The 14,426-nt window shown below is 56.4% G+C and overlaps 1 protein-coding gene across 4 annotated transcripts in view; it reads right to left on the reverse strand.

The window, feature by feature from the left end:
• The window catches only part of FARP1 (FERM, ARH/RhoGEF and pleckstrin domain protein 1), a 273,312-nt gene that overhangs the window by 1,620 nt on the left and 257,266 nt on the right, over positions 1-14,426 (reverse strand). For all 4 annotated transcript variants that reach the window (XM_032315064.1, XM_032315065.1, XM_032315063.1 and 1 more), the window contains 8 exons: positions 12,829-12,959; positions 7,862-7,930; positions 7,596-7,685; positions 7,028-7,110; positions 6,837-6,949; positions 5,558-5,724; positions 1,895-2,002; positions 1,370-1,521 (listed from right to left, as the gene is read on the reverse strand). In XM_032315064.1, coding sequence (XP_032170955.1) covers positions 1,370-1,521; positions 1,895-2,002; positions 5,558-5,724; positions 6,837-6,949; positions 7,028-7,110; positions 7,596-7,685; positions 7,862-7,930; positions 12,829-12,959 — 913 coding nt within the window. The remainder of the gene's footprint in view (positions 1-1,369; positions 1,522-1,894; positions 2,003-5,557; positions 5,725-6,836; positions 6,950-7,027; positions 7,111-7,595; positions 7,686-7,861; positions 7,931-12,828; positions 12,960-14,426) is intronic.

The raw sequence follows: 14,426 nt of genomic DNA on the forward strand, positions 1-14,426 counted from the left end.
GAACTCTCGGTACCCAAGTACACGAAAGCCAGGCTAAGGGTTCCGTGAGGTATACCAGAGGAACAGTTTGAGAACCACAGCTGGGCGCTCCCTTTGTAGAGCAGCGGGATGGAGGGGTCTGGCCTGCTCTGTGCGCTCCTGCTGCCTCCCCGTCTCTGCTGGACAAGGTCTGGAGGTGTTCTGGAGTGTCACAATGAGGGGGCGCCAAATGGCCTCTAGGGGTCGGGACCAGGGTGCTGCTCCCCATCCTCTAACGCGTGGGCCAGGGCTTCCCGCCCCTCCGGGGATCCACATGGTCTCCAGAGTCATCAGTGCCGAGGGTGAGAAATGGGTAGTAAGGCTGTGTAGAAATTCTCTCATCACTGGTCTTTTTAGGGTCTTGTCACTACAAGGCTCAATGGCCCTTGCTACCACAGTGACAAGACCCCCACCCGGTCCAGGGTTCCCAGTCTGGGCTCAGATTTGGGAAGTCTGTCGCCTGGGCCCACTTTTCTAAGCAGTGTACTAGGGAGTGCCGGAGGGGAGGCCTGGGCCTTGGTTTCCCCCCACGGTGCGTTGCCCTGTAACTACCCTTCCCGACGACTGGGTCCGGGTCCTACCGTGCAGGCTCACGGGATGTGGGGATACCGAAGGAACACACACTCTGGTCCTCTCAGCACGGCCAGGAGGGCTGGGGACCCCTGGCCCTGTCTGCTCTGGGGCCTGCGGACCTCCCCCTACCCCGACCCCACCCGAGCTGGTGCTTTAATACAGGATCCAGTTCCCCGGGGACCAGAATTTCTACTTGAAATTTCAGGAACGGTCTGAAATCGGTCAAATGTGATAGTTTGGGTCTTTCCATCTTACTTTGAATATGACAGCTCCTGGGCCTCATTCTAGCCCACAGTAAGTCTTACTAAAAAGGTGACCCTCAGAAGCATGAGGATTTGCTCCCTTCCTCGGGTGGCCCTCCAGCCGCGGCACAATCTGGCAGATTCCGACTAAATACTCTAGACACTAAAATGCATGTTAGAGATTTCAAAACGGGCGCCCTGGGGAGCATTAATTCAACGTTGTACAGGTTAGGGGCTGACACTGAACCAGAGAAGTCGGAGTTTCACTTGCTTCTTCGAGAACAGAGGTGGATACGGGTGGCAGGCCAGGGGACCCTCCTCCTCACCCGGCTCCCCCAAAGGTCAAGGACATTTTGGAAGTGAGCAAATGCCCAGGCCCACAGTGGGCAGTGAGTAGCTGCCCCCAGAAGAGCCTCGTCCATGGGCTTGCTTGGGAGAAGGAAGGGGGTCTACGGCCAGATCTCGTCTGATCTCGGAAGCTAAGCAGGGTCGCGCCTGGTTAGTACCTGGATGGGAGCAGGGGTGGGGGTCATTACCTTTCGAATGTGTATTCGCTTTCAGCCCTGAAGTAGTACACGTGGGACTTGAAATGCAGCTTGAACACATAGTCTTTGTGGATGTCCTCCGACTCTGAGGGGATGGTGAGTGAGTAGCCGAGCAGAGGCAGGCTGGCAAGGGGGTGATTGTCCTGGGCAGAGGCAACAGCGGGGGGCTTTGGAGAGGCGGCCTCGGGCCCTGGGGCCTAGCTGCAGCGTCTTGCCCCACAGGCCAGCCAGGAGGCCCAGAATTCATTAAAGGCCCTCAGCCTTCAATGAAGTCGTCCCCTCTCCCGCGTTCAGCCACCAGCCCGGTGACCCTTGCCCAGGCCATGGCGCCGCCTCCCGCACGCGGACAGCATCCGCCTTCACTTGGAAACGAGGGTCTCGGGGATGTGGCCTTCACGGGCCTGGGTGGCTGGAGCGCTTGGATTCTTCATCCTTCCAGAGTGAGCCTGTCTCCGCACCCACCCCCCAAACCGTGCCTCCTTACAGCCACTGCGCCGGGCTGTGGTCCTTACTTACCTGGTGAGACTTGTAGAAGAACAGGCAGAAGTTAGTGAACACCACCCACAGCTTCTGCCACCCGTTGCTGTTCTTGAATTTCCTCAGCAGATTCCCAGACAGCTGATTCTGAAAGACAAGCACGCCTGTCAGGAGTACAATGTGGGGTGGGGTGGGGGTGGGGGGGCGGACACACACACACCCCCACACACACACACAGTCCCCGGGGCCTCCTGGTAGCGTTTCCAGGCGAGGCTTCCTGCTTCTGCCCTAATTTAGGGAGGGGGCCTCTGCTCCCTCTGGGTGCAGAGTCTGAACCTGATTGAGCTGCTGTCACCCACCTAAATGACAGGTAATTTGCACCCTCCTGCCCCCCCCAACGGTGACCTCTGTACCCCAGGTAGAAGGTAGGAGCACATCACGCTTCCTCGCTGTGCCTGCTGTCCCTCGGAGAGGAGACGGAGAGTTCCTGAAGTGCTGCCTCTCACCCAGGGACCCTCCCTACAGGGTGCGGGGGGAGCTTGGTGCTCCCCGATTTCCGACTTCAGACCCCCGAATGGTAACCCAGGAAAGGCCCCATCACCCCAGGACAACACGCTGTCGGGTGCTGCGCGCCACCTAGTGGCCATGGCCGGAACGCCGGCCTGCCCTAGGAGGCGTCCGCCAGGGCCCTGCACATGTGACTCTCCCAAGGAAGAGTCATCCCCGGACCACACTGGCCTTCCCCACGCGTCCTGCTTGGGCTCCCCAGCTCGGAGGCCCGGTGGGGGACACCTGGAGCACAGGCTGCGCACCCAGACCCCGCACCAGGGACGAGACCGTGGGACCGCCTGTCCACAGCCCTGACCAGCCGGTCCCTCAGTACCCTGGAGACTGAAGGAGGCAGGAAACGGATGCTGGGGACAGACTCCCAACCCGGGGGTCAAATGGGCAAATTACTAAAAAAAAAAAAAATACTCCTGAGTCTACTTTATTCTTCCAACACGCATTTTTAAGGTATGCAAACTTCTTTCTCTTGCCTCCTGGCCCAGGGACCTTAAAGAATTTTAAGTGTCTCTGCCTGGAGTTACCGTCTGATGGGGGGACAGAGGCTACCGGAAGCAAATGGTGCCTCAGGCCGAAAGAGCACCGGAGGTAGACAGACCCACAGACAGGTGGGTTCCCACCCTGCCTGTCACCCACGGGCGAACAGGACGAGAAAATGGGGTGCTCGGAGTGCCAAGCAGGTGATGGCAGCAAGCAAGACTGGGGGAGCCTCACACACGGAGCTGAGTCACACCCAAGGAGGCAAGGGGGGAGCCCTCGCCTACCGAACCCACACCCGCCAGCTGGAGCCCGGAAGGTCCTCCTCTTGCGGCCGGTCCCACAGCGTGCCGCGGCCTACCGTGACCCAAGTTCAGGCAGGCACATGGGAAAGTTCTAACCGCCACCACCACCGTCTGTCCTTTCCGGAACATGCCATGTTCCAGCCCTCTGAACAGAGTTCTCCTTCCCTGCTCCCCACTGTCTCATTGGCCGCTGGGGTCACCAGCTGCACGCAACCCCCCCACTCCGGCTTTACTCAGCTACACTTGTCCCTTTGTCAGGTCACATGGCCCTCTGTTCTGGAGAGGCTGAAGCCTGCGGGCAGATGACTCAGGTCTGTGTCCGACCAGACCAGTTCTCCTCGGCCACCTTTACTGGCTGGGTCAACATCCTTGACCCCCCAGTCAGCTGCGGCCGCGTCACCTCGCTCCCCTCCCAGAAGCCTCTGCTCCTGGACTCCCCAGCGGAGGGAAGGCCTCTGTGCTCTGCCCTCGTCCTGGCACACGCTGCTGCTCAGTCTTTATTCTGGATCGCGTTGCATTCCCCCCCCCCCCCCCCGCCCAAGGTTCTGTTCCATTCCAAAGGGGCCTTATTTGGAACTAGGGTCTCCACAGGCGTCAGAGTTCGGATGGGTCCTCCTGGAGTAGGGTGGCCCTAAGGCAGTACCCAGTGGTCCTCACGACACCTGAACACAGACACAGGGACACCTCCCCATGAGACAGAGACTGAGACTGGGGTGATGCGTCTGTAGGCCAAGAGACACCAAGGATGGTGGCAAATACCGGAAGCTGGGGATGAGGCATGGTGGGGCCCTTCCTCCGCTCCCAGCAGCCCGGGGGGGTAAGCGGCCCTGGTGGGAACCAGTTGGGGGGAATGCGATGCGGGAGCCAGGAGAGCCAGAACGCTCCCCACCCCGATTCTCCGTCTCTGTGCTTTCCCTTCCCTCCTGGTCCCTGCCTGCCTCTCCCCAGGCCTCTAGCGCCTGCCAACTCCGATCTAAAACACCAGAATGCTCCATGGGCCCTCTCAGCGCGGGACTCCTGCGTCTAATGCGGACCGCCCCCTCCCCCATGCTCTTGGCTTCCCTACCACCCCCGGGCGGCGCCCAGCACATCTTCACGCCTTCCCCAGCTATCCCCCCAACTCCCCTCCACCCGTGGGGGTCCTGCAGGAGATGTGAGGGGATGAGTCCATTGCGGGGGGGGGGGTGCTCAGCAGCAGCGGAGCCGGGCTGGAAGGATGGCCGCTTCCTCCCCATTGCCCACTGGGACCAAAGGGCCTGGGGAGGGGTATGTGGCAAGGGCCAGGGGTTCACCTACATTATTGCTATCTTAAACCCACACACCGCGGGGCTTGCAGTCCCCTCTCGGGGGGCCGGTGGACGTCCCCGACGGGCCGGACAGTCTGCAGTCTGAGCTTATCAGGCCAAGTGGCCAAGTCAGATTGTCGTCACCAGATAACATCAGACCCCACTTTTAGTTCATGGGCTGGGACCAACCAAGGCGGGCCTGGATCTGGCCTGCGGGCCGGTTTGCTGACCAGCTCACTACACACACCTGACCACGTAGGCCGTTGGGCAGGCCTGTCGCCCCAGAGGAGCTGGCCTTACAGTGCCCGGCTCCCAGGACCTACCTGACGTGGGGGTCACTGCGTTCCGGAGTGGCCTGCATGCTCCTAGGCTGGCAAAGGGAGTTTCAAGCCTGCCAAGTTCCTGAATCCCCTGACAGTCCTCACCTGCCCCCAAACCCCCCGTGCGTGGCAGAAGCTCTAGTTCCAAAGCGTGAAGGGAGGCAGGACGCTGAGTACAGCAAGCTGGGCAGAAGGACAGAGTCCGTCTGTCCCCTTGGGGTTGGAACCGAGGGATCGTTCACTGGCAGCCCCAGGAAGGCCTGGTGCCGGGGGTGCTGGGGAGGTCCTGGGTGGCGCACCTGGGGCTCAGGGCCTGCCCCTCACACGGGTGCTCCCAAGGACGCTTTCAGAAACAGGCGCGGGCTTTCGGCCCCCTTCGCAGAGGGACTCCGAGAAGCAGCGTGGAACCGTGATGGTCACCCCCAGAGAGTGATCGCGGACAGTCCCTAGGGACTGTCCCCAACACCACTGGCTGGCCCCTGCCATCCCTGGCTCAGGGTCTCCCGTGACATGTCCTGGACCAGGCCCATCTCAGAACTCAGGTTTTCAGGTGTGAAGAAGGCAATCCAGCGCCTCTGCTCATGGTAGCCCGGCAGCAGGGGCGGGGGCAGCCGGAGCCCGCACAGCTCCGTGGTCCGACCTGGCCCTGCCGTGTCCCCCTCCCCCACCTTCCTGAGCACCAGTGACCAGCGCTGGGAGGGGGACGACCACAGCTTCGGGGGCCCGGAGAACACAGGATGTGATCCACACCTCCACGGCGACGCTGAAGTCCACCATGGAGACGCTGGTGTTGCGATGCCAGCACACGTGTACCGTCGTGTTGCCGCGGGGCGGGGCCTGGCGCTCCAGCGACGTGCGCGAGGCGCTCAGGTCATCCTCCGACTCCTGGTCCGCCACCGTGGCCTCGTCCGGGGACTCTGTGCGGTGTGACAAAAGGCCGTGCTTCGGATCTCTGCCAGCCAGGAGAAGGACCCTCCCGGACCCTCCCGGGTGCCAGATGGGACAGGACAGCCGAGGGCATTCAGCTGGGGAGCCCCCTGCACCCCGCCCCGAGCAGGAGGTCACACTAGCAGCCATCTCCTCGTCCGGGTCCCACCCCGTCAGCCCCTCTGCCAGGGAGCCCCGAACACACCTGGGCACTGAGGCCTGGGGTGTTCGCCCAGTCAGACGGCCTCGGGTCCTCTCCCTACTGCCGGCGGTAGCACTGTTCTAAGGGGTGTTTGAGTGGGTGGAAGTTCCTTGATTTTTAGGGTTATGAAACACAAATGTCTATCAACGACAGCCAAACTACAGAAAGAACCCAGGTGTCTATTGGGTCGAAGAAGAGCTGGCGATCTAGCCACCGGAATATTACGCGGCCATCACAAAGGTGAGAGCTTGCCATTGGCAAGGATGTGGATGAACCTGGGGGATACTGTGCGAAGTCAAACAAGTCAGAGGACCAACACCATATGATTTCACTCAAGGAACAAAACATAAACATACGGGAGGGGGAGAAAGCGGGAGACAAACCATAAGAGACTCAACTACAGACGACAGACTGAGGGTGGCCAGAAGGAGGTGGGTGGCGAGATGGGCTGGATGGGGAATGGGCACCCGGGAGGGCACTCGTGATGCGCACCGGGTGTTCTGTGCAACTCATGAACCACCGAATTCTGCTCCTGAAGCCAATATTGCACAGTACGTTCACTAGCTGGAATTTAAATAAAACTGGAAAAAAACGTACATGGAAGAAGTAAGATGTGTCCAATCGATCACAGCAGCTATATAGAAGTACTTGGGTCAGAGGGCCTTCTTTGTTTTCTATCCTATAAACTTCCAATTACATGATTTTGTACATATGTCATAAAAATTAGGAATAAAAAAGACTAAACACAAATGTCCGTCACAGAGATGGGAGCTGCCGGGAATGGAACAGGCTGTCGCCGCTCCGTGAGCCGGGGCTGTGCCCCCTCCAAGGCCAGCTCCTGGACGTGGTGTGCCCGTGCCGTCAAGCACTAGGAGACCCCCCCCCGGGGCCCACACTTACTGTTGTCAGGGGGGCTGCTGGCCAGGAACTCAGGAGTGGGGCCGCTGCTTTTCTCTGCCAAATCAATGGCCATCTGGATATCCTCAACCCACTTTTCCATCTCGGACCTGGAGCTGAAGAGGTGGACAGCAGGTTTTCAGGGTCCGGCAGGGAAAGGGGCCGACAGGGGAGGGGTCGGGCGTCCGCCTTACCTGGCCGCCACGACAACGGACTGCCGCTGGCCCCGGAGGGTCAGGCAGTGGGGCACACCCCACTCGTCCTCGCTTTCCTCGATCTGTGGGACGAGTGTGCATCGTGTTACTGCCAAGAGGCAAGTGGGACACGCAGTGCATTTTCAAACACTCCCCGAACTGGCTATGGCTCAAAGGAACCACAAAGGCACGGAATTGCTTTTTGGCAGTGCCCATAAACTTCCCTCTGCCCGGTAGCGGACAGGCGGCCCCTGCTCGAGGGGTGGGCTCCCCTGCTCTAGGGGCTGGTGAGAACGCTCTTTCAGGGGCCCCGGGGCCAGGCCTACCTCATGGCCATGACAGCTCGCTTCCTCACTTGATTCTAGAAGGAGGTTGCCCGGACATCTCACATGCAGGAGGAGCCGTGTCCTGAGCCCCTCTCAGGGAGCCCGAACAGGGCCAAGGGGCCTAGTTCCACCCCTCCCTCCCCTTCTTCAGGTCGCGGCCTCCCCCTTCCTCTAGCTCGGCCTGCCCCCTGCAGGCAGCGCACCGGAGGGGCGGGGATCGCATGCCCATGGCGCATACTCACGGTCATGCCGTACAGCGGGAGCTGTCCGTGGACTTTAAACTGATTCGAGGCCGTCAGCCCCCTGCTTGTGTACAGCAAGACGTCGTTGAACTAGAGGAGCAAGGACAAGTGCGGCTGAGACGGACGGGCTCCCCTGAACCCGCAGGTGCACAGACTACGTCTTCAGAATCTCACAGGGCAGCTGCTCCGCAGCGACCGCAGACGCTCCTCCTGCCTCCCTGGTGGCCCCCCCATCACCCTGAAGACCGACGGCTCTCGGCACTTACCAGGAAAAACATGCGCTGCTGGAGTCCCTTGCCGGAGAGCTTGCTGAGGCTGCCCAGGCGGATGAACTCCTGTGAAGCAAACAGAGCCCGGGGGTTGGCGGGGGCGCGCGAGCCCGCGTCCTCTTGCCACGCTGGGTTCCGGTGGGAACCACAGCGATCCTAGTTACCGTTCACTGAGTGCTGCTGTCCCTCCCAGGAACCCACAAGGCGGGCGCTCCGATGGGCTCCGCGCAGAGAAACCAGTGCTCAGAGGCCACGACAGTGTGGCTCCATGGCCAGTGCTGCGAGGGGGGTGGGGGTGTGCAGTGGAAGGTGGGGGGTGGCAGGGTCTCCCGCCACATGCATGGTTGGGGGGGTGGTCAGGGCACTGGGAAGACACAGAAGCCAGAGGGGAGTTACTCCGAACCCAGGATCGCTCTGTGACTCACAGCTCCGGTTTCTGGAAACCAGTAACTGCTCTGGGATAAAACAGCCAGAAGCAAACGTGTCCAAGGAATTCCTCCTCCCAGATTAATAAACAACTGGGGGCCCAGGTCACTTGGGGGCACTTCAAAAATTAAAAAAAAAAAATTAAAACTCTAAACCCCACAAAAATTTTTTTTCTTGTAAAATACACATAAAAATGACCGTTTGTGACCTTTAGTGCATTCAGAAAGTGTACGCATTGCTACTCTCCAGGTCTGGACATTTTCATCACCCAAAAGGAAACCCGCTGGCCCTCAGGCAGTCACTCCCCACTCCTGCCTTTCCCTAGCACCTGGCTCCCACCAATTTTTTTTTTTTTAATGGATTTGCCCATTCTGGATATTTCCTATAAATTCTGTCTTGTCATATATGAAGTTTTGTTTTGCGCCTTCTTCCCCTCAGCGTGTTTGCAAGTTTCATGCACATGGGGGTACATATCAGATCTCCCCTCCTTCCCGTGGCTATTTCCTTGTATGGACACATCACACTGTGCTCGTCTACTCACCTGAGGATGGACACTTGGGGTTTTTTGGCTATGACAGTGTAGTTATGGACATTCACATTCAAGGTTTTGTTTGAGGGGGCACCTGGGTAAGCGTCTGCCTTCGGCTCAGGTCATGATCTCAGGGTCCTAGGATCAAGCCCCGCATCAGGCTCCCTGCTCAGTGCGAAGCTTGCTTCTCCCTCTGCCTCTCCCCTCTGCTCATGCTCTCCCTCTTTCTCTCTCAAACATAAATAAATAAAATGTTTTAAAAAATTTTTTGTTGTTGTTGTTGGAATACCTTTTTTCAATTCTTCTGGCTATATACTAAGGACTGGAATTGCTGGGTCCTGGGGAAATTCTATGTTAACTTACTAAGGAGCCACTAAACTGTTCTCCACCGTGCTACTTCTAACCCAGGGCTGTAAGTTCATTGGTGTTTTTCACAGTCCTCCTGTGGAGGGGGGGGCTCTGCTTCCCTTCGATATGGGTGGGCTGGTGACTGATTTAACCAACAGCGTGTGGACCTGCCACTATGTGACTTCCAGGATGAGGTCATAAGACCACATGTAGCCTCTGCTTTGTCCCCGGGAACACCTGCTCGTGGGACCCTGAGCGGCGCACGGCATTAAGACCAGCCTGAACCGAGGGCCGGCCGGGCTTCTCATGGGCTCCCTGGTGCATAGTCAGTTCCAGCCGGACTCCGGATGTCGCTGCCGGGTGTCAGCCTCTGACCCTCCAGGCCAGGCCAGCCCGTCTGGGACCCCTGTCCGTGCACAGCGAGCGGAAGAATCCCCTGGCTGAACCCCGCCCAGTTCCTGACTCACGGTGAGTCATGACCTCTACGGAACAGCTGTTTTCAGCCTCTAGAGGTCCATGACCTCTACGGAAAAGCTGTTTTCAGCCATGACATGTCCGAATAGTTTGCTACGTTATCAACAGACTTCTGGAACACCTGCCACCAGATTTTTCCGTGCTCAGAGCAGCTACCGAGCCAGGGCCTCAGCCAACTCATTTTGATTCTATAGACTTTGGCACAGACTGACTCAACTCTGCTTTTTTAATGAAATATGGATCAAAGACCATGTCTGCCGGCAGTTTTACCGATGTACGTGTTTTGGGGACCAACAAAGGGACACATCATAGATCCTTGCAGGAATCTGGGATGGATGCTATCAGACATCAACAATGCGATCCGAGGAAATGCTGTCGGGTGGCGGGGGGGCACCACTGCCAGGCAGCCAAGGACGGGACCGGGACTCAAACCTGCTGCAACAAGTGCGTTTTCTAACAGATCTGTGGGAGCTTGACTGTTTTCTCTGCGGGAGACGAGGTGCCCTGGGACACTGGCTGCAGGAAGACGGGGGAGCCCCGTCTGTGTTCCTGGGTTGGGGGGTGCTCCAGCGGTGGGGAGAAGGGCTGTGGACTCTGATATCAAGGTCCGACGCTGGGGATGGAAAATGTCCCGTGTCTAAAATTTTTCTTTTTAAACCACAGAAGGCTGTGGGAGGACGGCCCCAAATATCCTTGAGAGCAAAGCTGCTTCCCTCCGGAGGGAAATCCAGTCCACACCTCTGAGTTTTCACCAAACGGACCTCACCCACCGCCAGCGCCTGCTTCCTTTCTGACTGTGCTCCTCTAACCGGAAGGCTGGCCCAGGACAAGCTCTCCCCCAGGCACACAGTTCTTAGGGTAAACACCGTCAGGGGGGCTGACTCCGGCCCAAGTACGCCTGGGGTGGGGGGAGGGGTGTGGGGAGGGGTGGGGGGTGGGGGGGGAAGTCCCACCCTCCAGGATGTGATACCGTCGCGGACTGACCCCAGCAGGAAGGTGAGCGGATTCGGCCCTGCCAGGACTCACGCTGCAGCAGCCGAGGGGGGCGTCTCCCCTTTAAATCTCCATTTTTGAAATTCTACTTAGAGACAAATCAGAGCTTTCCTCCCACCCATGGGGGGTTATTTGTTCCCCGGAGGGCCTGTGATTCCTTCCTCTCCGATTCATTCAGGGTTGACCTGAGGCTAGTTGATGGACACACGGACATGGATATAAGGCAGTCGGTCACCAGCTCCCCAGCTCCAACTTCCCCTAAATAATCCTGAGCACACAGTAGGAGTCTTATACTGGCATTGTAGGGGAGCCTCAAGTTCAACGTTGTCCCATTTTTCAGAGAAAAAACCGAGGAGCAAAGTGACTTAGAAACCTGTCCGGGATCAGTGACAGAACGTGTACTTAGCCACTGGCCTTCCTCCACGATGCTCCCCTTAATCTCTTCAAGTAACTACAGGTGGGGGAAGGAGAGTCACATTTGCTATTTTTACACATTAAATCTCATTTGATCCGCACGGTCTATAAGGGAGAGCATAGGACGCCCGTGCTACAGAAAGGAAGGAACATTCTGGTTGGTTGAAACACCGAGGTCTGGCGGAGCTAGGACCTGAGCCTGTGACTTCCTGCTCTAATCTGCTCCTCTTCACATGGTACCAATGGGGGCCTTGCCGAAAAAAAAAAAAAAAAAAAAAAAAATTTTTTTTTTTTTAAAGATTTTATTTATTTGAGAGTGAGCACAAGCAGGGTGTGTGTGGGAGGAGGGTAGAAGGAGAAGCAGACTCCCCACGGAGCAGAGAATGCAACGTAAGGCCAAAAAATTCTTTATGGGTAGGCTCTGTTTGCCAGGTAGCATAATAGGCTACGTATTCTAGAACATCCAAAGTTAAGAGACAATCTCAGTAATGGCACGGCTTCCTTGTAGCTGGGTAAATGTGCTTCTTACATGAAGCCCACTAGAATGTTCTCCCTGGCAGAGCTGACGCAAGCTCTGGCTTTCGTTTCCACCTGTCACGCCCCATATACAACTCTTCTGACCATCTCTTGCGACTAGTGTTCCATCAGTTTTGTAACTGGGCTCTCCTGTCAGAGACCCAAACACACGGGCAGGTTCCCTCGTCTTCCCCACATTACAGACTTCAAGTTTCCGGGGCAGCTGCCTGGCAGCCAGGATGGAAAGCCCCTGGCAAACTGGACAGAGCACCTGTCCGAGGAGCAGCAGATATGGGGGTGGGCGGTTCTGGTCATGATCTCAGGGTTGTAAGATCGAGCCCTGCATGGGGCTCTGTGCTCCGTGCGGAATATGCTGGAGACTCTCTCTCCCTCTGCCCTTGCCCACTGCTCACGTGTGCATGTGCTCTCTCTAATAAATCTTAAAAAAAAAAAAAAAGGCGGATGTGCAACAGACCAAAGGCACCAAAATTCTCTCTGAAGCACCGGGTCATGTATACCTTGAAACGGGGCAGCTCTAGGGATAATGATCCCATAGACAGAGTGGATATACCGCCTAATATTTTTTGATCCCTGGGCAATGATGGCTTCTTAGGAAAAGAATCAGAAGCAGGCAGGTTCCCTGTGTCTTCATGTCCCCCTGGCCCGGAAGGGGTGTGCACGCGCGTGCAGCGAAGCCCTGCTTCCCTGTGAGGCCGGGGGAAGGTTAACAGCTCAAGTGAACGCGAATCTCTCCTAGAACCATGTTCTGCCTAAAACCTTATTTTAATTCTAAATTAAAATTATGTCATGCACAGAAAACTGCATCTCTTAAAACTCCTTTTCATCCTTACACAGGAATTTACGTGCTTTGGGGCGCTAATTTTCCTGCACGACTGTATCACCATTTTGCCCCATTGTTTGTTTGTTTTTTCCCTTGTCTTCCATTTCCATTTCCCTAACTTTTAAAAACTAAAATAAGCTACCTCAATCCCTCTCCAGATATGGTGGGAGGAAAGAAAATTAGCCATTCAACAGGTAAGGAGAAATAGTAGACCAGGCGGTCAAAGGCTTGCTTATCTCCTTCTGACACAGAATTTTCTAGTGATTCTGTCACCATCAAGGCGCCTTCCCAGCTGCCTTGTAGCTGGAAGGAAGCCACTTCACTCGGGAGGAGGGGGTTCTTAAACCAGAGTCCAGATTCAGAAGGTTCAAATGTAAGTCACTGAAACACTGCCTTGCTGGCTTGGCTCCAGCAGCGGCTTACCCTTCCTGGAATCACGAGATTGTCGATGCCGATCAAGTCCTTCTTGAGTTCGTGCAGCTTCTGGAAGTTCTCCATCTTGATCATCGTACCGTGAAGCTGGACCACCAGCTCAGTGATCTCTGCCAGAGCAGCTAACGAAGCGAACACAGACACGGTGGCATGAGTGGCAGACCGGGGTCCCCCCCGCCACCACACCCCAGTATCAGCCCTTGGGGTCCCATCCCCCAGTAGCTGAACTAAGTTAGAAGCCGTCCTCCTGGGTGGGGGGAACACTGCTATTCCTAATACAAATTTTTCACAAATAAAAAAATTGGCATTGTGTATTTACTGGAGTTTCCCAAATGCATTCTAGAAATGTAAAAGATCCCTTTGTGGCTACGTGGTGGACGGCTGTCCTGTCGGAATCACTTGGCACAGAGAGGCAAACCGTAGGGGAAGAAGCAGGAGGAGACCTGGAATTTTTCCCTGGGGCAGAGGTTTCTACACGCCTCCTGTAACCCGGGAAGAACAGAGCACAGGGAGGCCACAGAAAATCTGGGGCAAAGGAGGGACCCTACTGATAGTGTGACATTCAGGGGCACGTGACATCCGGCACCGCACCGCATCCCCCCGCCCCAGGTTCTTCCTTCTGCACCAATTACCCCATTTACCAAGATGACTACAAAAGGCAGATTTTGGAGTCTGGGCACTTCTCCCTCACGCGGGGACGTATCTGATATGGAAAAGGAGCTGATGCCCAAACTAGAGTGACTTTAGTTTACGTAAATCCACAGGAGCTGAGCATTTAGATATTTTCGTCAGGAAATACTTGTCAGTGGTGGGGGCGGGGGGCGGGGCTGGGCGGCACAGCTGATTAAGTGTCTGCCTTTTGGCTCTGCTGGGATTGAGCCCCCGTTGGGCTCCACGCTCAATAGGGAATCTGCTTCTCCCTCTCCCTGTGCCCCTCCCCCTGCAGACACATGCACACTCTCGCAAACAAATGAATCTTTAAAAAAATTTTTTTAAATATTTAAAAACCTCATCTGTAAGTTTTGTCTACATATCGTAGGATACCAAAGGATCGACTTTTCTGCAACAAGCCCCACAGCCCCCCCATTCCCTCCTTAAAACCCTCCCTGTCTTCCCTTTGCTCTTCCTTGCAGTCTTGTGGGATTTATGAGACCCCAGGGGACCTGGGCCCTGTTTACTTTGCCAGTCTCGTTTCTGCTGCTACCCCTCTGTGTTCTACATAGAACTTCTACTTTCTGTAATGTTCCATGGTCTCTGTCCCCTGTGGGCCTCTGTATGTGTTGTTCCCAAGTCTATCCAAGAAAATTCCTTTACTTTATACATTAGATAAAAACTTAAAATAATCTTTCCTTCAGGGCACCTGGGTCGCTCAGTGGGTTAAAGCCTCTGCCTTCGGCTCAGGTCATGATTCCAGGGTCCTGGGATCGAGCCCCACATTGGGCTCTCTGCTCGGCAGGGAGCCTGCTTCCCCCTCTCCCTCTGCCTACTTGTGATCTCTATCTAATAAATAAATAAAATCTTAAAAAAATCATAACCTTTCCTTCAGAAAGCTCCCCCTGGGCTCTGGGGGCTGGGTCAGGTCATAGGTC

This window comes from Mustela erminea, chromosome 15 (assembly GCF_009829155.1).
Source record: "Mustela erminea isolate mMusErm1 chromosome 15, mMusErm1.Pri, whole genome shotgun sequence".
Lineage (NCBI taxonomy): Eukaryota > Metazoa > Chordata > Mammalia > Carnivora > Mustelidae > Mustela > Mustela erminea.